The sequence below is a fragment of the Cyphomyrmex costatus genome, unplaced genomic scaffold, assembly GCF_001594065.2.
Source record: "Cyphomyrmex costatus isolate MS0001 unplaced genomic scaffold, Ccosl1.0 scaffold281, whole genome shotgun sequence".
NCBI classification, from domain to species: Eukaryota; Metazoa; Arthropoda; class Insecta; order Hymenoptera; family Formicidae; genus Cyphomyrmex; species Cyphomyrmex costatus.
Genome location: NW_017276922.1, coordinates 768,889 through 792,830, shown reverse-complemented (window position 1 = coordinate 792,830; position 23,942 = coordinate 768,889). Strand labels below are relative to the sequence as shown.

At 30.7% G+C, this 23,942-nt stretch overlaps 6 protein-coding genes across 7 annotated transcripts; 3 read left to right on the top strand and 3 right to left on the bottom strand.

The window, feature by feature from the left end:
• Positions 1-506: 506 nt before the first annotated feature.
• Positions 507-2,831, bottom strand: Cdc23 (cell division cycle protein 23). The gene is made up of 7 exons (XM_018541275.1): positions 2,731-2,831; positions 1,985-2,640; positions 1,585-1,764; positions 1,326-1,490; positions 1,007-1,253; positions 678-942; positions 507-617 (listed from the first exon to the last, which is right to left on the bottom strand). Exons 1-7 carry the CDS (start codon positions 2,829-2,831, stop codon positions 507-509), a joined length of 1,725 nt encoding a protein of 574 aa, XP_018396777.1.
• A 555-nt stretch (positions 2,832-3,386) lies between these two features.
• LOC108775045 (CBY1 interacting BAR domain containing protein Fam92) lies at positions 3,387-8,933 on the top strand. Its single transcript, XM_018541320.1, has 14 exons — positions 3,387-3,814; positions 4,236-4,806; positions 5,120-5,371; positions 5,439-5,603; positions 5,749-5,897; positions 6,469-6,618; positions 6,650-6,699; positions 6,816-6,917; positions 7,034-7,162; positions 7,512-7,692; positions 7,914-8,138; positions 8,286-8,318; positions 8,453-8,614; positions 8,687-8,933. Exons 1-14 carry the CDS (start codon positions 3,788-3,790, stop codon positions 8,816-8,818), a joined length of 2,328 nt encoding a protein of 775 aa, XP_018396822.1. The 5' UTR covers positions 3,387-3,787; the 3' UTR covers positions 8,819-8,933.
• Positions 8,934-9,124: 191 nt separating this feature from the next.
• Positions 9,125-10,568, bottom strand: LOC108775070 (heat shock factor-binding protein 1). 2 transcript variants are annotated; one of them, XM_018541349.1, is made up of 4 exons: positions 10,276-10,568; positions 10,116-10,182; positions 9,323-9,460; positions 9,125-9,187 (listed from the first exon to the last, which is right to left on the bottom strand). In XM_018541349.1, exons 1-3 carry the CDS (start codon positions 10,372-10,374, stop codon positions 9,372-9,374), a joined length of 255 nt encoding a protein of 84 aa, XP_018396851.1. In that variant the 5' UTR covers positions 10,375-10,568; the 3' UTR covers positions 9,125-9,187; positions 9,323-9,371. The 2 variants fall into 2 exon arrangements, with proteins under 2 accessions (XP_018396851.1, XP_018396850.1); XM_018541348.1 differs by lacking the exon at positions 9,125-9,187 and having other exon boundaries at positions 9,240-9,460.
• Positions 10,569-12,019: 1,451 nt separating this feature from the next.
• Positions 12,020-14,389, top strand: LOC108775059 (group XV phospholipase A2). Its single transcript, XM_018541336.1, has 7 exons — positions 12,020-12,318; positions 12,688-12,830; positions 12,911-13,145; positions 13,265-13,492; positions 13,677-13,848; positions 13,930-14,052; positions 14,131-14,389. The coding sequence occupies exons 1-7, from the start codon at positions 12,213-12,215 to the stop codon at positions 14,360-14,362; spliced, it is 1,239 nt and encodes a 412-aa protein (XP_018396838.1). The 5' UTR covers positions 12,020-12,212; the 3' UTR covers positions 14,363-14,389.
• Positions 14,390-15,740: 1,351 nt separating this feature from the next.
• Positions 15,741-18,292, bottom strand: LOC108775027 (TBC1 domain family member 20). The gene is made up of 5 exons (XM_018541304.1): positions 17,693-18,292; positions 17,189-17,432; positions 16,878-17,081; positions 16,404-16,623; positions 15,741-16,327 (listed from the first exon to the last, which is right to left on the bottom strand). Exons 1-5 carry the CDS (start codon positions 18,126-18,128, stop codon positions 16,022-16,024), a joined length of 1,410 nt encoding a protein of 469 aa, XP_018396806.1. The 5' UTR covers positions 18,129-18,292; the 3' UTR covers positions 15,741-16,021.
• A 959-nt stretch (positions 18,293-19,251) lies between these two features.
• Positions 19,252-20,826, top strand: LOC108775028 (translocon-associated protein subunit gamma). Its single transcript, XM_018541305.1, has 4 exons — positions 19,252-19,434; positions 19,882-20,009; positions 20,311-20,402; positions 20,557-20,826. The coding sequence occupies exons 1-4, from the start codon at positions 19,305-19,307 to the stop codon at positions 20,753-20,755; spliced, it is 549 nt and encodes a 182-aa protein (XP_018396807.1). The 5' UTR covers positions 19,252-19,304; the 3' UTR covers positions 20,756-20,826.
• The last annotated feature ends 3,116 nt before the right edge of the window (positions 20,827-23,942 follow it).

Genomic DNA, 23,942 nt, shown 5'->3' with positions numbered 1-23,942 from the left:
AGAATATTTTCATGGTAGAATGTAATTAACGGAATTATAAATAATAAATCTTTGACACAGGAAATAATTCACACAAATCTATTGCAATATATTATATAAAAAAATATCGATTTATTAATATTAATGTGTAAATTAAAATTTACATATAAATTGACTACACTATTGATTTTTATAACAAACATAAATAAACATTGTAAGTATTCCGATTGAACTGGCATTGAATTAATAACCAATTTTATAATCTTTTTCTAACCAGAAAAAATTTAAATTCCGCGAACTGTTTTTTATAATATATACGTTATATGCTATCTAATAATAAATTACAATTACAGCTACTTTATACATGAAAGTATAAATTCTCAAGAAATTTTAACATAACGTTAGAAAAAAGAAATAATTTACTACAAAAAAATATATAAATACATTCAATCTTTTGTATTTATGTATAAGATAATTATGATACACAAGCATTAAAATTACATACTGTGAATGGAAAATATCCGTTTTTATGGTGTAGGTATGAATGAAAGATTCATTGGCGATAGTTGACTTCCAGGTGTCGCATCCGTTCGCGCTCTTTGTTCAATCACAGGATCCGTTTCATTCATATCATCCACCTAGAAAAACAATGAAATTCAATTGTTTTGTTAATTACTTTATTATATAATGTCACTTACCACCATAAAGGTTTCTTCTATTTTAACTCTTTTTTCAGCGATAGTTCGTAATAGCACCTTCGCTTCCTCTTTTGTTTCATCAAACTGAAGACACTTCTGCGCATAGTGATTAGCTTGCTCCAATTGTTCCTTCTTTAAGTGATACTGTGTGAGATATTTATACGCGTGACTCAGCTCTGTTCTATCGACATTACGAAATTCATCCACTACAAAATCTGTATAAGCTGCCGCTGCATGATCGTGTTCTCCTAATTTTTCATACAGTCTGTGACAAAAAAAATATATTTTTTTTATTTCTATCATTTCAGTACTACATATTGGATACATACGTTGCTAATTTTAAGAGTGCCATTCCTTCTATATCGCCTACATTGCATGCCTTGTAATAACATTTGAGTGCATCTTGAATTTTATCCTGTTTTTCGTATGCTTCGCCTAAGGCTAAAACCATCCTACTGTCGTGGGGCCTTAAAAGCTGAGCTTGTTTATAATAATACAGTCCATAAAATGGCATTTTCAAGATTTCGTACGTCTGACCCAAACCATACCATGCTCTATAGTCCCGTCTATTCACCTCTAACAAGTTGAAAATTATAAATAAAAGATGCGATGTTTGTGATGCAAACAAAAAATATACAAAGAATTTACCAATCGCCTGTCTATAACTGTGAATAGCACCATTGGTATTTTTCATTTCCATAAATTCATGACCTAACAATGTCCAGGCTGATAAATATTGAGGATTCATTTTTAATGCTCTGTGAAAATACATCACTGCTTTTTGATGATCAGCTCTTAAGCTGTAATAATTTCCTAAAAGGGACATCATTTTTTAAATCTTTCTTAAAGTATGTTTTCCTTAAATATGAAATTGCGCTTTTTGAAAAGATGCACAATTAATACTTACCAACTATACAACAAGTTTCTAATCTGTATTTATCTATCTCGGTAGCCCTGTGTGCTAGATCTGCTAATTCAACTTTCATTTCTTTCACATAAAGTAAATTTGAATATGTATCCATGTTATCAAGGCAATATGGATCTTCATCTATTATTCTTTTAAAAGTTTCTATTGCATTATCAACATCTAAAATAAAAAATATTTTTATCACATATTCAAGTGATATCACACAGACACAAACACATTTAAACGAAAATATATTTCAAATAATTATGAATGATATGATAAATAGATAAAAATTCTAAAATCAATTTATATAATTAAGGAAAAATATAATCTAACTCAAGATATTTCAATAAAGATTATAAACAGCTATTTATTCTAAATATTGAATTTGCTAAATTACCTCTTCTATAATGTACTGCAATTGCAGTTTGAGCTAAAACATAACCATTTTTTTGAAAACCCATCGATTGCAATTGACAATATAAAGCTAAGCCTTCATCTATGAGCTGTAATTCTAAGTACATGTGTGCCATAAAGAAATATTTCATCCAATGATCAGGAAGACATAAGCTCTCCAGCTTCTCCCTGTCTGTAATTAATGCAGCCAGCTCTAACCATGCACCCCAATGCATAGGCTCCTTATGAATAGATTCTACTAGAACATCTGTTGCCTCTCTAATGAGTTGCAGCTTCTTCAATGTTACACCAAAGAGATATAATCCATAACCATCTAGCTTCGATGCCAAATGATCTGACCTTAGATCGGCACAAAGGTATTTTAGAGTCTCGTTCTTCAGAGGATCTGGTGGCACATCCGTCATGTCGTCTATCTTTTTTTTCTCCCCCGATAAATAACGTGAATACAAATGTAGAAATCTAATCTTAGGACTTACGCAGTCCATTGTGAAATAAGCTGCTCTATCATATTCCTTTAGATCAAAGTATGTTTTAGCTAAGGTATAGATATCCTCTGCTTCGCAGATCTCTGGTACCTTGGTATGTATAGTCGAATCATCTATATCTATATTTTTCAAAGAATAATTTAATTCCGCTAACCTACAACAAAGAGACATGAATGTAGACTGTGGAATCCTATAAGTATATGCATAAAGGGATTGTAATACATTTACTCAAACAAAAATTCACCATTTAGTAGTGTGTAGTAAACCGCGCTGAGAGCATTCACGTATTGCATGCAGAAGATCCGATTTAACCTCCTTAAGATTGAACTTGACGGATTCTTGCATTTTGCTCAGCTTGATTCTTCTATATCACGTCACTTACAAAAATAACAGCATTTAATGTTACACAGCCAGAAGTAAATTCTTGTTTAATTAATCTATTTTTCTTAATATAACTTGCTCGTACACCGGCATATTTGTTTATAATCATATAAGTATGCTACACATGTGTACCTAGCCAACATAAAATTCGTGCACGGAGCTTACTAAAGGCTGTTGCACATGAAATCATTTAAATTAATTTAAATACGTAAACCAAATGTTAATACAGGAGATGAAATAGCATATTTTTTACTGAATAACGAAACGACATTATTTAAGCAGAATATATTTTGAATATTTCATCGAAGGCTGATCAAGGCTGCGGTCGAGTTGCCACTACGAATGCTTTGAAGCGTTTGATTAACCAATCAAAAGAAAGAGTTTTACAAATTGACCAATCAAGAAACGCTTCAAAGCATTCGTAGTGGCAACTCGACCGCAGCCCAAGATTCTTGCTCTAGTTGGAGATTTTCATGAGCACTTGCCTTTCTATGACGCATTTGATCATATTCTTTAAATATGTGGATGTGGAATGTGGACATGTGGAATAATGTAAAGAAATATATTCTAAATTATAAGGAAGAAAAATATTTAAAGAATATAATTAAATAATAGTTGCTTTCCATCTACACACAAGTGAAACTGCTTTAAAATTAACCTCGTATAGTTCGTAACACAAAGCCCGACGCGTAGATCTTTAGTTGATATCACACAAATAACAACACAAGTTTATAACCTCACTTTTAAAGTGAGTCTACGAGACTCAATAAAGCACACGGTCTCGATCTTGTGCAGTTTGTAGGTAAAAACTCAGTTGAATCTCACTTCTCAGAATGCAAAAGGAACGCGCATTCAACTGAGTTGTAACGTCATAAGTGAGAATTATCTGAGAATCGGAGTAAATGGAAAGCAACTTATAAATGTCTATGTATCGTCTGATTTCATGGGTAAGTAATTGTAAATAAAACATCCAAACTTGTGTCATGTCATGTGAGATACAATTTCTTGAATCTATGCCCTACACAATCGTCATGTCATGTCTTCTACATGCATTTCGATCTCATGCGCATGCGTTTTGTTACTTTCGGTCCAACAGGAACGAAATTTAAAATGGGTTAGAAATATTGCAAGGGGTCATCTAGGCTGCAACTTCTAGACAATATTTCTAACCCATTTTAAAATCGAAACCCATATCCAACAGTCCAATTATAGAAATCATTTTATGGAAAAACGCGTCAAATAAGTATAATTTAATCGATTTTTGAGACGGTTGTCCTCCTCCATTGCACTTTTACCAGATAAACTTCTGAAACGTAAATCTATAGCACTTCTAAAGAATTCGAAAAATCTTCTGAATATATTTTACAGGGTGCAAATTCCCATGGTCAACTAGGACAAGGTTTATTATCCGAGCAATTTATTCTACCTCAAGAAGTTGATTTATCCAAATGTTCCCTGAGGCCAGAACTCATCAGGAAAATTGTCGGTGGTGCTGGACACACACTGATTTTAGAAGCGGATGGTCGCGTTTATTCCTGTGGACTAAATAATAAAGGACAAGCTGGAAACATCAACATCGAGCAAGAAAATGTTCTAATATTTCAAAGGATATGTGCTCTTGAACATGAAGTAGTGATTGATGTCTGCTGCGGATGGGACAGTTCCGCAGCATTAACAAGGAATGGCGAATTATATGTATGGGGTTCCAATCGTTATGGACAATTAGGTTTGGATCCTTCAGATTTTCCTTCAATACTTTATCCCCACAAAATCTCATTTGGCGAGAAAATAAAGAATGTTTCAATGGGTCTGCGACATACCGCTGTAGTAACAGTGAATCATGAACTTTATGTTTGTGGATCAAATAATAGAGGACAATTAGGTTTGATTAATTCAGACACCATGAAGCCTTATGTTCTTCTTGGTGTATTTACCAAAGGTATATGACAAATTGTACTTTGGATAATTTTTATTCTATAAAAATGAATGTATAAATTGAAAAATTCTAAAGACATTAAATTTCCTCGAATATCTATTAATATATTTTTTATTATGTATTATTATATTATATAGTATATTTATTTAGTATATTTGGTATTATTTATTCATCACTCTCATGGATTTAATTTATACATTTTATATCATTCATTTTATTACTTGTAACTGAAATAGTTGGCAACTGTTCTATTGAAAATATATTTTATAATAAAAAAATGAAAATATTTCCCCTTAATTAAAACACAAGTGAACAGTTGCAGAACGGACAATGCAAGGAAATGTGGAAAATGTTACCTGTGGTCAGTATCATACTGTCGTCCTAACAAAGAACCAAACATATAATATATATGTCTTTGGTGATAACAAGCATGGACAGCTGGGATTTTTTCCTAAAACCTCTTCTGAAATACGAATATTGCAACCTTTATGTATTCCACTCTCTAACATACAACACAATGCACCAATTCAAATTCATACAGGCTGGAGTCACATAAATATCTTGAACAGTAAATAAATTAAATTTACTTTGTATTATATATATATATATATATTAAAATATACATATGATTTCAGATGGTACTATTTATTCGTGGGGAAGAAATGATTATGGTCAATTAGGTCGGTCTGTATTGCAACCACAAAATGGAATTTCTACGGAAGAGAAACTTCAATGTATTGAACAAATCCCGAAAATCGTTCAACTTTCAGTTGGATCAGAGCATAATATTGCCTTAACCGGTAAATTATATGCGATAAAAATTTATAAATTTTACTAAAAAATAAAAGACGCATTAAATAGTTATAATTTTATGTAATTGGAAACGTATATTTAAAAATATTTTATCTTATCATATATGTTATAACAAATAATTTCATTTTACAGATAACGGAATAGTGCTGTGCTGGGGTTGGAACGAACATGGAAACTGCGGTAACGGAAAAACGGAGAACGTTTTACGTCCGGAATTTCTTCCTGTTTCATCTAATTCTGTTGCAGTTCTTGTAGGTGCTGGCGCAGGACATTCATTCACTGTGATAAAAAACACTAGCTAATTGCGATATTGTATTATTGCAAATTTATTATTTATTAAATCTTAAATCGTGTACTACCAATGAAGTATTTTTGTAAATACATCTTGACGTTGATGATCAACTTGTTATTTTATTGCAGTATTATAAGATAAAGGTAACTAAAATCACAATGTAATACAGAATCCTGTATTCATCTTCTACGTTTTATATGAAGTAGAGATAATGGAAGTTTTATTTTCTAATAAAATGCATAAAAACGATGTTATATTATTTAGCTGTTAATTTTATTTTTCTAATAATTGTTCCATCTTCAGATAAGTTTACCGAAAGGTGAAACAATCCAGCCCAAATGTAAATACATAAAATCGATATGTTTATAATCTGATTTTGTTATACAGATAAAATAGAAGTGTTATGAAATGTACAAATCTTTATCAAGAAAATAATAAAAAGGATTGTATTACAGTCGCGAAACAGAATATGAGGAAAAGTATAATAAACAGGTCGGATCAAATATGAACTACCTTTCGTGAAACAATCAGAATTCGTAATCAACCCCCTGCATAGTTAGCCCGAAGGCAGTATAGAAAATACATATATAACTTCACCTGCAATTTACCACCTGCCAGTAGGTAACTGTCAACGAAGCGTACTAGAAAGGAAACAACAGACGCTTGTTTCATTCGCTTCGCGAGATATTACCACAGCAAAGGATTCGGATGTAAAAGAGCTAGTTGAATTATTTTTTAAAGAACTTGACAGAGAGAAAGATGCTTCGATCGCGTTCTCAAAGCAGCTTATAGTAAGTTAAATCGAAAACATATTGTTCTTTTTAATTTTAATTTTACATCGCTATTTGACAGATCGTAAATAAATCATAAACAAACCTAGATTAAATAAATCTATTTTATTTGCTAGTGAGCAAGAAGCGAAGTTTGTACAAGATCGCATAACGGGCGTGGAAAAACACTTCGCCGAGCTGTGCATGATATTCGCGGCGTTCACCAGAAAAGCTGCCAGGTGCTCCTCCGCTATGACAAACCATATCGATTATTTCTCCTTAGTGACATTATTCCCTATTGTTTTGACGACGATGCGCTGAATTTCGTTCGCTATTTATTAATTTATTTTTTCAGATTGCGTGATAAAAGCGATGAGCTGGCTAAAATATTACAAATTTACGCAGATTCAGAGATCATAAATCGATCAATGAGCGCCGGATTAGCGAATTTTTCCGCAACATTATCAGTTATCGGTGATTATAGGTAAAACTAATTTTTTATCTCAAATAATTACGTTTTCTTTGCAATGCATAAAAACACTAATTTTTGTAAATAATTATTGCATTTGATCTTGACATACATATAACTAAAAAATAAAATTATAGCGTTACCATCTTATTTATTTATAATAACATTTTTTTTAATTTTATATTTTTCATCAAATCATGGGCTTTTTATTCTTTATTATCGGATGTGAAAGATTATTAGAAGTTTTTTAAATAATTTTTGTGTGATTTGCCTATGCTATTTTAATTGCATTATATATTTTTTATTTTCAACACTATTTTGTGATTTATACTTTTATTTTTAAAATTATCGATCTACTCTACAGAGATGCGGAAGTACAAAGATTAGATGCTAAGGTGATTGTACCTCTTTCGCAATACGCAATGATTTGTAAACATGCTCGCGACGATGTAAAAAACACATTTGCAGCACGCGATAGAGAACTTACAAGACGAAGACATTTGGACAAAGTTCGAGAAAGAAATCCTAGAAATCGTCAAATGATAGTATCCTTATAATTAAAAATTTATTTCATCAAAAAAACTAATTTTAGTTATAATTTAGTTAATTCTATACCTTTTGTAACAATAAAGCAAATAATTAAATTAATAATTAAGAATAAGATTAATATTGATAAAATAATTTTAAAGTGATGTAACTAGTTTATTATTTTAAGAGTATCTCGTTATGTTATTATTATAAATTTTTAACTGAAAAAAAATATCAGTCTCAAGCTGAATCGGAGCTGACGAAAGCGTCCATCGAAGTATCCCGAGTGGTAAAAGGATTGGAGGAACAAATCGACTCATTCGAACGACGAAAGTTGCACGATTTGAAATCCATACTTTTAGATTTTGTCACTGTCGAATTGAGCTTTCACACAAAGGCCCTTGAGCTTCTGACCAAAGCATATCAAGATGTTGCGACTATTGACGAAATTAAAGATATTGAGGTAAAGTAAAAGATTTAATTTCAATTTTTTTCTAAATTGTGTCTGGTTAAAGTTAAGAAAGATTATATTTATAAAATATGTACTGTAACTGTGCATTTTTATATGACAAGTGCGATCAATATTATTTATCTTTCCTTTAACGTGCAGGACTTTCAAAACGCGAGAGGAGATATGAATGGGGTAAACTTACTTCAAATTGATACATGTTATTACAATTTAATGAGAAAGACTTGCTATTTCAATATAACTTTACTGTCAAATGTTAATGCAATTTCGTAATAATTATCTTAATAAAATGTTATTTCGATATTTAGGAATTTCGAGAGACATTACGAGTTCCCGATTCTGTTGCAAGATTAGATACGGTGGGCAGAACTTCATTTCGACAGGCTTACTCGTTAACGAACTTAGCCACTCGATTCGCATCTTCGCCCTTGACATCACAGAAATTAGCTAATCGAGGAACTGAATCTACTGTAAGTGCAAAATTCGAATACATATCGCTTCACAGTTTTTATTCTTGAATCCTAACACATGACACATTTCAGGATTCTGTACGAACTGCATTTACGAACTCTTCTGAGTCGGTTCAAGTTGAAGAATATCCGGACAGCACAGAGGAAACAGAATCAGAATCAATTCGAGAGAAGCCTGTGAGAACTAGGCAGAAATCTATGTAACTTTAATCATCCTTTTATTATATTTTGCATTTCTATCTTTTTAGAAAAGAATGTCAAAACACGCTGGATACAAAGTAAAGAAACGCTTCATTCTCAAACCTGTCCCAGCAATTCCTACATGTCAGAAGTCTTTAATGTCATCTATAATATATCGCATACCTTACAGATTGAATCAGACAAAGTAAACATCTTCATACTTGCATAATACTTATTTGTATTAACTTAAGTGTTTATGTAGATGTAACATTATTTTTAGAAAATAAGAGAAACTTCATTGAGATAAAGATAATATAAGAATTAATATAACCTGCATTCCACTGAAGTTGAGTAATCTAATTGATATATTGGTTTAGTTGATATCTCAGTTATCTGAAACGAGAATTGAAATAATGTCAAAATATATTTCTAAAAAAGTGTAAGTTTATTTTCTGTATTGTAACAAAAGGATGGGTGTCTCACTATCGGTATACAATTTTTTTCCATGACAATAAAGTATGGCTATACTTTGGATAAGTCGTTACTTATAGTTGAGTGCATTGAGGAAAGAATGAGCTCATTTATCACCTCCTTCGACTCCTGCTTGTGTCATTAGGTCTGCGATATTCTTTTCCAAGTCATCTATTCTGTTTCCCATTTCATCTAGTATTTCTTATTAAGGATCTTACAAGAATTATATATTTGTAACAACTATTAATACTATATATAAACGTATGTTAATTTTTATGATTAATACTATAATAAATATATGTTAACTTGTATAATATTTAATTCAATTAATAATTGAATAAAGAATAACATATATATACAGTTAAAAAATAAATATCACTCAAAATTGGTTGTTTACAAATATATATTAGATCTGTTCTTTTTAGTTGAACTTTCTTGAGGGACTCATCTTTTTTTTTAACATAGAGAAAAAAGTAGACGAATTAGGCAAGTTTAGCTAAAAAGAACAGATCTATTTAATTTCTTATAAACAATTAGTTGAATAGAAAAATATATGCCAAATAAAATTTTGAAATCACATGGACACAAAATTTCTTTTCTATAATTATTGAAATTAACAAAAGCGTGACTCGTACAAAATTAATAACAAAAAGCAGCTATTGTTTTTTACTACTTACGTTCACAGATAAAACAAGCTACTTGGCAATACAGCAAAAAATCTGACGTATACTAACACAGACAACCAGTTACACGACACTGTATGACAAAGTGTCAACACAGATTTTTCCAGAAATGCCGCTTCAAGACAGCTTACAGCACCGTTTTAGGTTAAGCATGAGAAAAAGGATATTTCTTCCTATGATCTGGTCAGACATGGTTTGAAACTTGTCCTGCATGTTCTGCAACAGCGTTTGCACCTGCAAAGGAGTCAACGTAGCGTCAGGGTCGCTTCGCGACGGATCGTCCCTGGATGCATCACCGTCATCCTGTGCGTAAATACGCGGACTCACGTATTGCGTTAGCTCCTGCATGTTCTTCGGGTCGGCGTTGTTGCCCATCCCATAACTGTCAACGTCCTCGCCCTTGTGATCCTGTTTAACATCGGCCATCCTCGCGACGCTTTAACCGGAGGGAGAGGAAACGAGGGTTAAAGCTCGGCCACTCGGCTCCGGTCCGGTCCACGCAATGGATTGGATCCTCTCGAGTGGGTGCGTGCGACGACGCCGTATCTACCCGCTGCGTGCTCAGGTCTTGGTGTCGATCGGTACTAAGCACCGTCGACGATTGATCCAACAATGTACTCAATTCGATCCCCGACGACGTCGATACGGGACGCCGCGCCGGTATAATAAACGACGTAAAAACCTGGAAATTGAATTTTCACAAATGTTGCCCTTCTTTTATTGCGCGATTTTATCGTAACGTTTTCTTTTAAAAAAAGTCTTTTCACAATTAGAGAAGTAAAAACCCAAAATAAATCAAACACCAATTTGTACAGTAAAAAAATATTTTTTACTAAAAAAAGTCTGAAAAAGGATATAATATGAAATACGTTCTGTGTTGCATTAATTTTAAATAACTTGCCGCGTGGATGATTACCGGTAACATATATTGCAAGTTCCAACAATATTGAAATAACATTGTTGCAAGCTTCTGTGCTGTGTGGGACATAAAAATATTTTATAATTTAGAGTTTTAGTCGAAATTATATAATTTCTTTTTACAGTCAAAATATATTAAATAGAATATTTAACTAAATAGAATATTTAACTAAAGTCCAGCGTGAGTCATCTGCGGTGATTATTCGCACGCAATAATATGGAATGTATAATTGCAGATATTCCATATACGTGTATGTGTAAGTAATTCTAACATTACATATTTAAATTATTGTTGTAATACCTATAATAGAAAAATATCGCCTTTTAGAAACTGAATATATATAATATAGTACGTTATCGTAATTTAATTATTGTACTATATATTTTGATTGTTTACAACTATTTTTATACAAAAATCTTTTGGATGAATGCAAAAACTTTGAATGATTAATTTTAGAACAATAAAATATATATGCGGTGTCATATACATATATATATATATATATGTGTGTCATATATATATTGTATATATGTATATACATCCAAAGAAAATAAATATCGAAGTAAATAATTTTCAAGACTAAAGTAAAGAACTGATTTTTACTCGAAGTTTTAATAATCATAAAACGATTCCACAACTGTTGCATTCTGAACGCATCCATTATATTTTACGCTCGTTCAAGATTTCAAGCTTGTTTGTCTACTTTGATTTCATATCCTGACGCAATTGACATTTTATTGCAAAATTGGCAATAGAATAGAGCTATAAACTGATCATAAATCTGTTTGTTTCAGCTTGTGCGCTTTTTTCATATTATTTCACAAAACAAAACATCCCGAAAAAAAAATAAGCTAAACTGAAACGTAAGTTCTATCTATATATTCACATAATTGGAATAACGAAATTCGTGTTTACTCTTCTTTCTTTCAACGTCATTAAACTCGCGTTTATCGATAGTTTAAATCGACCTCTCTGATAACATGTTTTTCAAATATGCAAATGCAGGAAGAGACAATTATGGTCAATTAGAACAGTCACTTACGAAAGCATACCAATACAATATTTTTTGTTGCTCGTCCGTCGCTTCGATTGGCTGTCGCCGATCACGAGTTTCGTCGACGCATGTGCGCGATATCAGCTGATTACCGTGACTAAAGGAAACAAACAACGGAGCACAACGCAGTGACGTGCTGATGATAGTTCCGTTCTGTTGGATCAAGAAGAGACACTTGGAAGAGAAATTGTTCGTCGAGTAAAACAACCAAGTTTGTTTAATTTCCAAGATACACGTGTTTTTTCCAGCGAGAATCCGTCTGTCGTTTTAAAATCGTAGCCGCAACAAACAATGCGCCTGGCAGCTCTCCTGAGCGTGATCATTGTTCTCTTGCTCACCACGCAATCGGTGAGATCTTGGCACGCCAAAACCAAACAAATATCGCCTGTTATTTTAGGTGAGTCAAAAAAACATCTTACTGATGCCCATACACATCACACTTTATCCGAAACATCTTGGGAAAATCCTTAGAATGTTCAGGAAAGTCATAGATGTCCTTTGGACGTCTTTAGGATATTTCTTGGAGGTCTATGATGTGTCAGATATGTGTGTATGGAATATTTTTGGAAGCATTCGCTCGCCGAAAATTATCATGACCCTTTCTGTCTGTACTTTAGGGGTCGAAATGGCTCTGAAATGCCGTTTCATATGATTTCTCTACTTTGATGATATGACTCTTATCGTAGTGTCATAGAAATTCAGAGATATTGACTTATTGACACATTGTCAAGAGCGCGTCTACTTACAAAGGAAAATGATATTCCAGTTCCAGGTGATGGCGGCAGCCAGGTTGAGGCAAAGATTAACAAGTCATCAGTGGTGCATTATATATGCGAAAAAGCATCCAATGATTATTTTAACTTATGGCTGAACATGGAACTGCTTGTACCTGTCGTAATAGACTGCTTTGTACTATCATTGACTTACTATGCATAGCTCCAATCTTTTTCTCGCTGAATAATTTGAAAGTAATTTGAATCCTATTGCAGATAGACAATCTTAAATTAAATTATAACAATGTAACGAGGACTACTAGCAATCAGCCTGGAGTAGATATAAGGATACCGGGATGGGGCAATCCGTTTGTTGTCGAATATATAGATCCCAGCAGAGCCTCGCCAGGTTCTTATTTCAAGGACATTGGAAACATGTTAGTAAATGATTTAGGATACATCAGGAATTTATCACTACGTGGCGCGCCTTATGATTTCAGAAAAGGACCTAGTATGTAAAAAAATAATATTAATAAATTGTTTCATATAGGCATTACATGTTAACATTTAATATCATGTATTTTATTTGATTATATGACAAATTAACGAAACAGAGACCTTAAACTGCAGGTGAAAATGAAGAATTCTTCACTAAATTAAAAACTTTAGTCGAAGAAACGTATATAATGAATAATAATACACCAGTGACGCTGTTGGTTCATAGCATGGGTGGACCTATGACTCTTATAATGTTACAACGTCAAAGTCAAAATTGGAAGGATAAATATATAAATACCTTTATCACCCTTAGTGCGGTATGGGCAGGATCTGCCAAGGCTATTAAAGTATTTGCCATTGGTAAACATATCAATCTTATTTGTATAACTTTGTCTATAATTATTAATAGTAGATTACTGAATATATTATTGATAATTAATTAACAGATAACTTAAATTCAGAATAGTATAATACAAATTTTTTAACTGTTATTTTGTTTTATAAAATATAATATTTTACACATTTAAACTTGTGTCGAATATAGGAGATGACTTAGGTGCATATTTTCTTCGTGAAAGTACATTAAGAGACGAACAGATAACGAGTCCAAGTCTAGGATGGTTATTACCTTCAAAACTACTTTGGAAAGACACAGAGATTTTGGTGCAATCGGATCAAAAAAACTATACGTTGAGCAATTTACAACAATATTTTATGTATAGTGAATTATTTAGACAATTATTGTATACCTGCTACATTTTGTCCACAAATATATTTCGAAATATTTTTATTTACAGAGACATAGACGTTCCTAATGCTTGGGAGTTCAAAACAGACAATGAGAAATATCAATTGGATTTTACGGCACCAGGTGTTGAAGTACATTGTTTATACGGTAACAAAGTGGACACAGTAGAAAAGTTTGTATATACATCAAATATTTTGTTCGATTTAGATTCGTGATAAGAGAAGAGCCAATTAAAATTCGCATTTCACAGGTTGTATTATAAGCCAGGTACGAGTGTAAATGGTTATCCAAAATTAATAGTTGGAGATGGAGACGGAACGGTGAATATAAGGAGTTTAGAAGCATGTACACTTTGGCAGAAATCACAAAAACAAAAAATTTATAATCAAAGTTTTCCTGGAGTAGATCATACGGAGATCTTAAGAAATCCTGATATTTTAGCATATATTAAGACAATTTTAAAAGTATATGATTTTTATTAGTATATTTTAATGGAATGCGAAAGAATGGCAACACATTGATTAATGTCACTAAATTCTTTTAACATTTTTTCCTTCTATCATCGACCGAGATAATAATATCTTGTCAGTGCTAATCTCTTGGTATTAGTATTAAAACTTTAATATAAAATAATTTTAACAAGACTAAAAGATTTGCCTAAGTTTATGAAGTACATTCACTTCTTGATACTTTATTGACTAAAAAATATCATGTAATTGAAAAAATATTTTTATTAACTACATTGTTCATTAAAATATATCATTACATAACATAGCGGCAAATATCAATTGAGAATATTATAAAGTAGTGCAGTTACAAAAAACATTTTCTAAATGTCAATACTTCCACATTTACTGGCATACAGCCATACTCTCAGCTATAAATATAATACTTTTATCTCCTCTTTATGTGTACATATTTATATATTCAGTATATATTATCAATTTTTTGTATGATCTCATATGAAACAAAGAGTGATCAGATTAACATGACTAGCGATATATAGTGATAATATGCTATAAAGTTTCTATTCTGTATAGTAACATATTTTTTTAGTCGCTAATGCAGCACAATTAGAATAACAATGAAATCCAAGTTTCTTAAACTAGTCATAAATTGATTATATTATAAATATATACTGATATTATATTTACAATGATTCATAATTGTCATGAATACTCTTAAAATACTCAAGAAATTTGATGTAAAAAGCATTCCCTTGAGAAATATTAACAAACGTCAAATTTCTAAAATGTTTACAACTTTAAAATTTTATATTTGTTGTAATGTACAGTAACTTATATTTTTTTGGTATAAATATGTCCATATATTGTAGTAATATGGACTTATAATAAACATTTATCCACACATTAAGTTTCTACAAAATTACATTCGTGTATAAAATGATGAAAAATAAATATTCTACATAAAATATAAGCAATCGACATCAGTATTCTTTTGATATCTAATGTTATCAAACCTGATAAACTAGACAATACATATATAATTATATATATATTTCTAAGATAAAATATGGTATATTATAAAGAAGAAATTCATCATCAAAGATGATAATAAATAAATGTTGTTAAAAAATAAAATGTTTTTATTATTGATTTCATAATGATTAACTATCATAATTTTTCTTTGCAAATGTAATTATAAATAAAATTATTTCTAATCACAGATCATAATAACGTAATTATAATAAGCAATATTATGTACGAAACATTTTTATATACATTTATTTAATATCCCATTTAGATTCAAACTTTTAGCAATTCTGAATATTAATCTTGAAATTGCTATTTTTTTTCCTATAAATTTTCGTATATTTATAATTTTTTAACATATAATAAAAGTTCATGTTAGCCTCCAGAACACAGCATAAAGGCAGCATAGGAATGCACAAGATTCTGACTCATGTCCTAAAACAGATTTTTGCTCAAATATTGACAACCAAACTTTTCAGTTATTCCTAGCAATATATATTCCTTGCTTCATTTCTTTGGTGCTTGCTTTTATATAATTTTTAAATCTTGTTCCAAATTATAGCAATGTATTAAAGAAGTGGAGGGTTTCTGCTTTAGAAGATATGTAAAAATTCTAATTTTTTTTACAACAAATAATATCTTTTAATGTCAGTTAAGCCCTGTCGAGGATCTTATGAAAGCATATATTCCCAAAGCCAAAATAGTTACAACGGTAATGGTTTTATAACTTCTTATACGATAAGATATTCTTGGCGTTGCTTGAACAATTTTTAATTTTCTTTGTCTTTCTCTCTCTTGACGACTTGCTTCTGCTTTTGCCTTCCACTCTTGCTCTTTAATTTTTCTCTTATGATCATAATCTCTGACATCATTACTGATAGATTCAGGAGGATATTGTCGATATAGATTCTTTGCTTCTACTAAAAGGGTTTCAAATGGCAAGTCGTCTGGTAACTGAAAACAAACTTGAAATTATTCTATTGTCTTTTTTCGAACCTTCAGAACCATTTATTTCATTAATTATACTCACCGTACATAAGACTTTATGTGTGTGCCCCATATCAGGTGTAGTATTAAAAATTTCTGTAGCTCTATGTGCAACAATTACTGTACTTAAATAGAGAGGCAAAAGTGGAGGACTACCCAGGAAAAAATCAAATAATCTATGTAACAATTTTCGATTTTCTGCAAACTTGTGTGCATACCATGTCGTGTACTCAGCCAAAGCAAAATGTGGAAACAGTTCTACACTAGAGTAAAAAGAAATATTGCTCTATTAGTAATGAGATTATTAATATCAAGTGTATAAAATAAGAATGCAATCAAAACAAAAAATATAAAAGTTTGAAATAATTTATACATATATAAGATATTAAATTAATATAGAATATAATAAAAGTTCATTTATTAGTTTATCTAGAATAAACATGAAACAAAAAATTGAAGATGTTTTTATTATTCTTAATAATAAAAAAAGACTAACTATGAATAAGAAAAGACTAACTTTTCTAAATGTTCCAAAAGTGTAGGATGTACTCTTTCCAGCAATGCAAATATAAAGAATAATTCTTGATTCACTTTTTCCATAGTTTTTTCCATGAATCTTTCCAGGAATTCTAACGAGATACTTTCGAGCACATACAAGCCTGTTTGTAATCCCATTACAACTAACACAGTTGCTGCCACATCATTATAACCCTGGTAATAACTAAGAACAAATTATTTCATTTTATATCATAATAAAACATAAGTTATAATATATATATAAATGTATTATAAATTAATAATAAATGATTCACGCTTGAATATACTAACTTCAATTGGGAATGTTTATGAAGTACCCAACACATAAGCTGAGTTAATTGCTCTTGAAAATTTTCCATCTCCTTTTCTGTTGCGTTCTGTGAGACATGACTACCGCTGCGTGCCACATCCTTCAATATCTGCTGATAAATCTCGTTTGGTATATAAGTATGTACAGTTTCTAATCCGTTAACAGGCGTGAGATCCAATTGTACCAGTCGCAAGAGTTTTGGCCACAGTACCCTTCGTACATCATCTACAGATCATCCTCATGATTTCAAGACTTAGTCACAGAGAACAAAATTATTCTCAAAAAGGAACCATTGTTATATATTTTATTGAAGTAACATTAACAAAATAGCACTTGAAATATCGTCTGTATCCAAAAACAACAATGATAATCGTGCAGAAGATCAAAACCCGTAAAATTCTCTTTCGATAAAATTCCAAAGAACAAAATTATCAGATTATTAAGGTTCCTTGTTGATCATAATTGACGTCACCTGGTCAAAGTACCATTAACGAATCCCTCGCTACTGCAGCCTAGTAGTCTTAGCTCTCCTAACGTGAGATCCGGATTGGCGATGCTGCCGCGGATTACGCTCATTTTCATCTTGTCGCGGCTCGTGAGGATATCCGTCACACCGTGATCGTCCTCGCAAGTCAGCACACCATTCCGCTGCTTGCCTGCTGCGGCCACATCGGCGAGATCCGGTATCTGCGGCGTGACGCTGTCGTGCCATGCTTTCGTGGAGTCTGACAAATTCACAAGGGGCACACGATCGTGCGAATCAATTGTCACCCAGCCGTCCGTTTTTGTTGAAAGGCTCGCCGATGACACCGACTCAGGCACGTTCCTTCTGCGTACTTTGTTGTGGTTATGGTTCTCGATTGACGTCGATGCATCCGTTGCAGACTGCATCAAGGACACCTCTTCGTTTTCGGCCTCCATAATTTCGCGATGTCGAGATGGATTTACGCCAGACACGCTAGTACCGTACGCGTGTCATAACACTGATAATTTAATTGGAAATCCAGGAAATTCTTCAAGTTAACGGACCGCTGCTGATCCGTCAGAAATGACAGCAAATGGCACACTAGAGACAGTAGAGACGGAACGAATTGGTTGCTGTCACTGCACAGTTCGTATAATTGTGTGTGTGTGTGTGTGCGTGTGTATATATAGAGCTGTAAGAGCTACAACTGCTGTGTGTGTGTGTGTGTGTGTGTGTGTGTGTGTGTGTGCGTGTGTATATATAGAGCTGTAAGAGCTACAACTGCAACAAAGCAATATTAAAAATAATCAACAATTTAGTTTATGGAAGTTCCTAAATTTGAACTATGATTAATTGATAATTTCATTTTATGCTTTATTATATCATATGTTTTGATATTATTATTATTTAACTCGTAAATATTTCATTATTTATGCGCACAATGCAATATATTATAACTATATTAAAAAACAATTTTGCAGTAATCCTATAAATAGGTATGCTTGTAATAATAATACATTAATAAATCATTTAATTTAATCTGTATTTATAAAAGATAGCTTAATCAAATTTAATTTATATATTGCAGATAATATTGAGCTCTTCAATTATCTCTGAACTCATCAAATTGTGATTATCATGATTAATATAATGATCAATAATAAAATGCTAAAGATATAAATGCAACAAAGTCATGATATTTTCGTTTAATCTATAAAGTTTCAGATATATGTACAATAAATGTTCATTTTTGTCAAATCAAATTCTATTTCTTAGGACTATAAAAAGATAAAAAGTAAGTTAAATTAAAATTAAATAAGTTATTCTGTGTATTAGTAGAAACGAGCAAAAGTAGAAAATATAAGTGTGTGTCAGTAAGAATTTACGATACCTACAACTGAACATAAATTTTTGGTAAAGTTTACAATAATCGCCTACAGAGAGAGGGAGCAAGACTTACACCTCGATCGATATGACGAGGAATGACGACGGAGACACGTCACCACACGTTTCCACACTGACGCTTTTTACGCATGCGTACCAATTTGTTTTTGACTCTGATATTTCCGTCGTCCGTCAAGTGACAATCCTCGTGGCCGAACGATTGTCCGATCGTCTAGCTGTTACCGAAAATGTCAGGAAAGTCTAAAGCATTTACCAAGGAGGAGGAGCTGCTACTGCAAGACTTCTCCAGGAACGTGTCGACAAAATCCTCGGCGTTGTTCTATGGCAATGCTTTCATCGTTTCTGCGATACCCATTTGTAAGTGCAGAAACTTGTGAAGAACACTGAAAAGTACTTCTTTCATCGTTTCTCTCTATTACATTATACAATTAGATTCTTACTGTATAAAATTTACGTTGTCTGATTTACTACCTGATTTAAGATACATTTAGAAAACTGAGATTTGACAGTTATGTCTTAAAACTTGACAAATTGTGTATGACAGATTCTATAATATCCTTATCTAATTTTCTATACAAAACTTGTTACAGCATAGACAGATTTTTCTGTACAATAATTTCAGTAGAGCGATTTTTCTAGCTTCTATATAGAAAACAATTCATATTAAAAAATATGTTTTATTTATATATAATTTAATATTCCCTGTATACCTTTGTTTTAAATCTGATATTTAATATTTGTTGAAAATAAATATTACATATGAAATCATTATTCTTTATTTTAACTGTATTTTATTTTTTACAGGGTTGTTTTGGAGAATACATTTGATCGATTTATACTCTAACTTAATCTCTTTTGTATTAGTTACATTGGTGAGCACATATGCTCTTGCCTTAGCATATAAAAACACAAAATTTATCCTCAAACATAAGGTATGTGTGTCCTACATGTTTTATACAATTTACAACATTAAAGAATTTACCTTTTAATTCTAATTTAAAAGAGTTCATACCAATAAAAGCAGCTTTGATCAAATTAGCTAAAACTGTGATATTTTCTATATCATGAGAGGCTGATTAAAAGTTTTCTTAAGCAAAACCATAAAAAGTGAACAAATTTTATAATATTTGATAGTGCAGGATCATTTATTGAGAACTCATTGAATAAGCCTTAAAGATAATGTACATGATGAGAATATATATGTATATATAATGTAATTTTGTGTATGCACAGATTGCTGTAAAAAGAGAAGATGCTGTAACTAAAGAAATAAATCGTAAACTCGCAGAAGACAAGAAGATGAGCAAGAAAGAAAAAGACGAAAGGTAATTTTATATTTTTCTGAAACAAATGGCTGATCGATTAGTCATGTATCGAATGATATACAATATAAGTAATTATCTCGGCATAATTGATTATTTATAATAAAAAGTGTATCGTACCTTTTGTAAAATATTAATTTATATTATATTTATCTAGGATCTTATGGAAGAAAAATGAAGTGGCGGATTACGAAGCAACGACATTCTCAATTTTCTACAATAACGCCCTTTTCCTAGCAATCGTCATTGTATCTTCGTTCTACATTTTAAAAACATTCACACCTACAGTAAACTATATACTTTCTGTAGGCGCTACTAGCGCATTCCTAGCATTATTTTCAACGGGATCTCAGTAATATATGTTACGAACCCATGTATTCTGCTAATTTCATAAGAAATCTCCAACGATTCGATTTACCTTTTGATATGAAACAATCATGGATAATAAACATTTCTATTTATAATAAAATTATCTGCTATAAATTATTTGTTATTTCCAGACAACTTAACATTTCGAAGTTATAACCAATTAAAAATTGTCCCTGTTAAGTAACAAATAGAACTATTCTATACATTTGTTAACATTTTATCTTTATAAAAGCAACTTTAACCAAAATCTAAGCGATTTAAAAATGTTTTTGTGTTAACTGGAAAACAACTAAAACTTAACATCTTTTTATAAAAATATTTTGAAGAGATTGCAAATTGATATTTCACATAATAGTAATTACAAACTATTAACGATAATACCTAAAAAGATTCGTCTAAATAAAACAATCTAAAAACCTGGATTAAATTAACAATATTAATTGATCTAAACATTTTTAATCTAATATGTTTATACAATATGTTTATATAAAATGTGTGCTCATATAAGTATATTATATAGTGATAAAATCCTTACCATATAGCAATCAACAAGATCACACAGATATTTGTTTTTTATTGATATTGAAAGTATTGAAAATCATTGTTGCTAACTTTTCTCACCAATTGTAAATAATTGTATACATACATTTAATCAGTTTTTTGAGTTACTGTAATTACGACTTCAAGCGAGTAAACTTTTTATTTAGTTATAATAGTATCTAAATTAAATGATTATTCGACAGAAACAATTGCTATATCTTTTCACAAACTACATAATTGGACGATTTGCTTTGTTTTGTGGACTCTTGCTGGTGTGCCGAAATGATTAAAATCTCAATTATGCGAGTGAGATTACACACCCATATCATATTTTTTTATATTTTTATACATATTTTTCGTCTTTGTAATTTTATAATACCATAGTTTCGTACATTGTTAACAATCTTGCGACTTATGTAACATTGATAATGACCTAATAGAGATCGAAACGTATGTTTTCAATTTTTATTAAACTTTACATTTTTAACTAAACGACGATCTTTATTTACTAATAGTTTTATATATTAATGAATTTTTGGCTCGTAGCCCTGTTTTTTAATTAATTTTAAATTTATTGAGCCTTATTATAAATATATATATTTAAATGATTATGTTAATGTATGTAATAAGCAATTGTCAACAGAAAAAGCACGTATTTTGACGACTCAGCAATTATTAATTCTTTACTGGCAATGATGAGCAAGATACGTTGATTTTTTTATTATAAATTTTAAGAAGGATAAGAATAGATAAGTTCAGTTTCGTTTCCTAAAAAACTTGATAATGTTAAGATTGTATGTATATAATACAAAAACCATCAGTATCCATATAGTTGTTTCGTTTCAAGGAGTAATGATAGAAGAAGAAGAAAAATCTATGTTTCAAACCATGTAAGATCTTGTGCAATTAAATTCTTTTTTTACATTTTTTTACACTAACTTCAATAAATATTTAAAGATTTTACTTTTAAAATAAGTATTTCAGTAGTTCGTTTTTTTCACTAATGTAATTGCAAAGTCAATATTTGTAAAAATGTATTTAAGTATGTATAATATAAGTCATGAAATACTGTATCCAAATTGAAGAAGAAATTGCTTCAGAAAGATTTATTTTTTTACAGAAACGAAAAAGATGTTCATTTTGACATTGTGATAAGAAAACTATGTACTGTGCCTTATGTGCAAATTGGTAGCGAGGACCGTATACATTATTACATAACTGTATACCGTATAATATATTTATATTTTAGAATCTTTGTTTTTATTTTGGATAATGTAAACAAAATTTAATAATTAATCAACTATGAAAAAACAATTTTATTTTTTGCGAAAAGACTTGGTTTTTAAAAAATCTTTATTTTCAAATGTTTAAATAATTTATTATCTTTTTGAAGCCATCATACTCATACATACTAATTTTTTTTTAACAATATATATTGGTACATATCTTCAAACAATTGCGATTTAAAAGGATATTTCCATTTACTTATATAAAAGTTACGAATTTTTAACTGATATTACGTTCAAAACTGTTATATTGTATATTATTGTTATTAATTATGCATGTACATATTATTATATTGTACTCTGTACTAGAGGGTGGGGGGTGGGAGGGTGGGGTTAACTGTTACACTATATTTAAATTTATAAAAAAACTTGTGGTTAAAGGTTTCATAAGTTTACAAGAATTGTTTCAAATTTTTATGTAGTTTGAAACAACAAAAAAATTTGCTATGGACCACAACGATCCAAGTTGCAGACCATAATCAAAAAGTATATACATTTGTCAATGGAGAATTAAAAATTAATAATTTTTATTTGTTGTGAATTAATTTTTGATATTGTTTTAGTATACAGAAATATACTTTATAGCAAATTTTAGAGCGCACTCTGGTGCACATTAAAACCATCGTACACAAGTTGATTTAATAAAAATGTATGTTTAATATATAAACAAATTGAATCCTTAATATATAAATGTAAATATAAAAACGAATTAAATACATTTTAAATACATTTTTTTACATTTTTTTATTCTGTTACATTTTATAATTCAAAATATTTGCGTCTTATTTTTACACAAGTTTTATCAGTGTGCACTGCTACGTATCGATGAGTCGAACTGAATTCGCTATTAAATTTATTTTTTCTTATTGATTTAGCTGTTCCACGTGCCACATTTTATGTTTTTGCGAATATATATGTATATCATTCTGGATAAAAAAAGGAAATATGCAGTTATTAAATTGTTTAAGCAATAAAAAAATTAATTTACCGCATATTTCTGCATCGAAACAATATAATTGAATTTATCCACAAATAAAATTATTAATTCTTAACAAATACTGAATCATCGAATGTTTAAAGTCCGAATTTCTTAATGCTTAAGTTTTATATGGCGTACAGTTGAAGTACGATTGAGCGATGTAAGGTCGATAGTAGGTCAACTGAACTTCGTGTAAACAGATCAGTCGAGTTATTCATGACTATATGCAAGTTAGGAAATAACTACAGTCTTGCCAGTTATTTTAAATATTTATTTTACTATATATTGCTCTTTCCCTATCATACAGGGATCACCAATAGTTAGTGATCTAAATACATTTGTAAAGAGGCAACTAACCATTCTATTTAG

What these genes read in the sequence shown, in the direction of transcription:
- Cdc23 (XM_018541275.1), bottom strand. Translation starts at nt 2,831, where the DNA reads ATGCAAGAATCCGTCAAGTTCAATCTTAAGGAGGTTAAATCGGATCTT. An exon ending in TGCAGTACATTATAGAAGAG is followed by an intron (nt 1,765 to 1,984) that starts GTAATTTAGCAA and finishes TTTTTATTTTAG; the next exon opens with ATGTTGATAATGCAATAGAA. An exon ending in AGAAACTTGTTGTATAGTTG is followed by an intron (nt 1,491 to 1,584) that starts GTAAGTATTAAT and finishes TGTCCCTTTTAG; the next exon opens with GAAATTATTACAGCTTAAGA.
- LOC108775045 (XM_018541320.1), top strand. Translation starts at nt 3,788, where the DNA reads ATGTCTATGTATCGTCTGATTTCATGG. An exon ending in TGTATCGTCTGATTTCATGG is followed by an intron (nt 3,815 to 4,235) that starts GTAAGTAATTGT and finishes TATATTTTACAG; the next exon opens with GGTGCAAATTCCCATGGTCA. An exon ending in CTAGAAATCGTCAAATGATA is followed by an intron (nt 7,693 to 7,913) that starts GTATCCTTATAA and finishes AAAAAATATCAG; the next exon opens with TCTCAAGCTGAATCGGAGCT.
- LOC108775070 (XM_018541349.1), bottom strand. Translation starts at nt 10,374, where the DNA reads ATGGCCGATGTTAAACAGGATCACAAGGGCGAGGACGTTGACAGTTAT. An exon ending in TGCAGGAGCTAACGCAATAC is followed by an intron (nt 10,183 to 10,275) that starts GTGAGTCCGCGT and finishes ACTCCTTTGCAG; the next exon opens with GTGCAAACGCTGTTGCAGAA. An exon ending in TGACCAGATCATAGGAAGAA is followed by an intron (nt 9,461 to 10,115) that starts ATATCCTTTTTC and finishes AATAAGAAATAC; the next exon opens with TAGATGAAATGGGAAACAGA.
- LOC108775059 (XM_018541336.1), top strand. Translation starts at nt 12,213, where the DNA reads ATGCGCCTGGCAGCTCTCCTGAGCGTGATCATTGTTCTCTTGCTCACC. An exon ending in AATATCGCCTGTTATTTTAG is followed by an intron (nt 12,319 to 12,687) that starts GTGAGTCAAAAA and finishes ATGATATTCCAG; the next exon opens with TTCCAGGTGATGGCGGCAGC. An exon ending in CTGTCGTAATAGACTGCTTT is followed by an intron (nt 12,831 to 12,910) that starts GTACTATCATTG and finishes ATCCTATTGCAG; the next exon opens with ATAGACAATCTTAAATTAAA.
- LOC108775027 (XM_018541304.1), bottom strand. Translation starts at nt 18,128, where the DNA reads ATGGAGGCCGAAAACGAAGAGGTGTCCTTGATGCAGTCTGCAACGGAT. An exon ending in TAGCGAGGGATTCGTTAATG is followed by an intron (nt 17,433 to 17,692) that starts GTACTTTGACCA and finishes GATGATCTGTAG; the next exon opens with ATGATGTACGAAGGGTACTG. An exon ending in CTTTTGGAACATTTAGAAAA is followed by an intron (nt 16,624 to 16,877) that starts GTTAGTCTTTTC and finishes TTTTTACTCTAG; the next exon opens with TGTAGAACTGTTTCCACATT.
- LOC108775028 (XM_018541305.1), top strand. Translation starts at nt 19,305, where the DNA reads ATGTCAGGAAAGTCTAAAGCATTTACCAAGGAGGAGGAGCTGCTACTG. An exon ending in CGTTTCTGCGATACCCATTT is followed by an intron (nt 19,435 to 19,881) that starts GTAAGTGCAGAA and finishes TATTTTTTACAG; the next exon opens with GGTTGTTTTGGAGAATACAT. An exon ending in AAGAAAGAAAAAGACGAAAG is followed by an intron (nt 20,403 to 20,556) that starts GTAATTTTATAT and finishes ATATTTATCTAG; the next exon opens with GATCTTATGGAAGAAAAATG.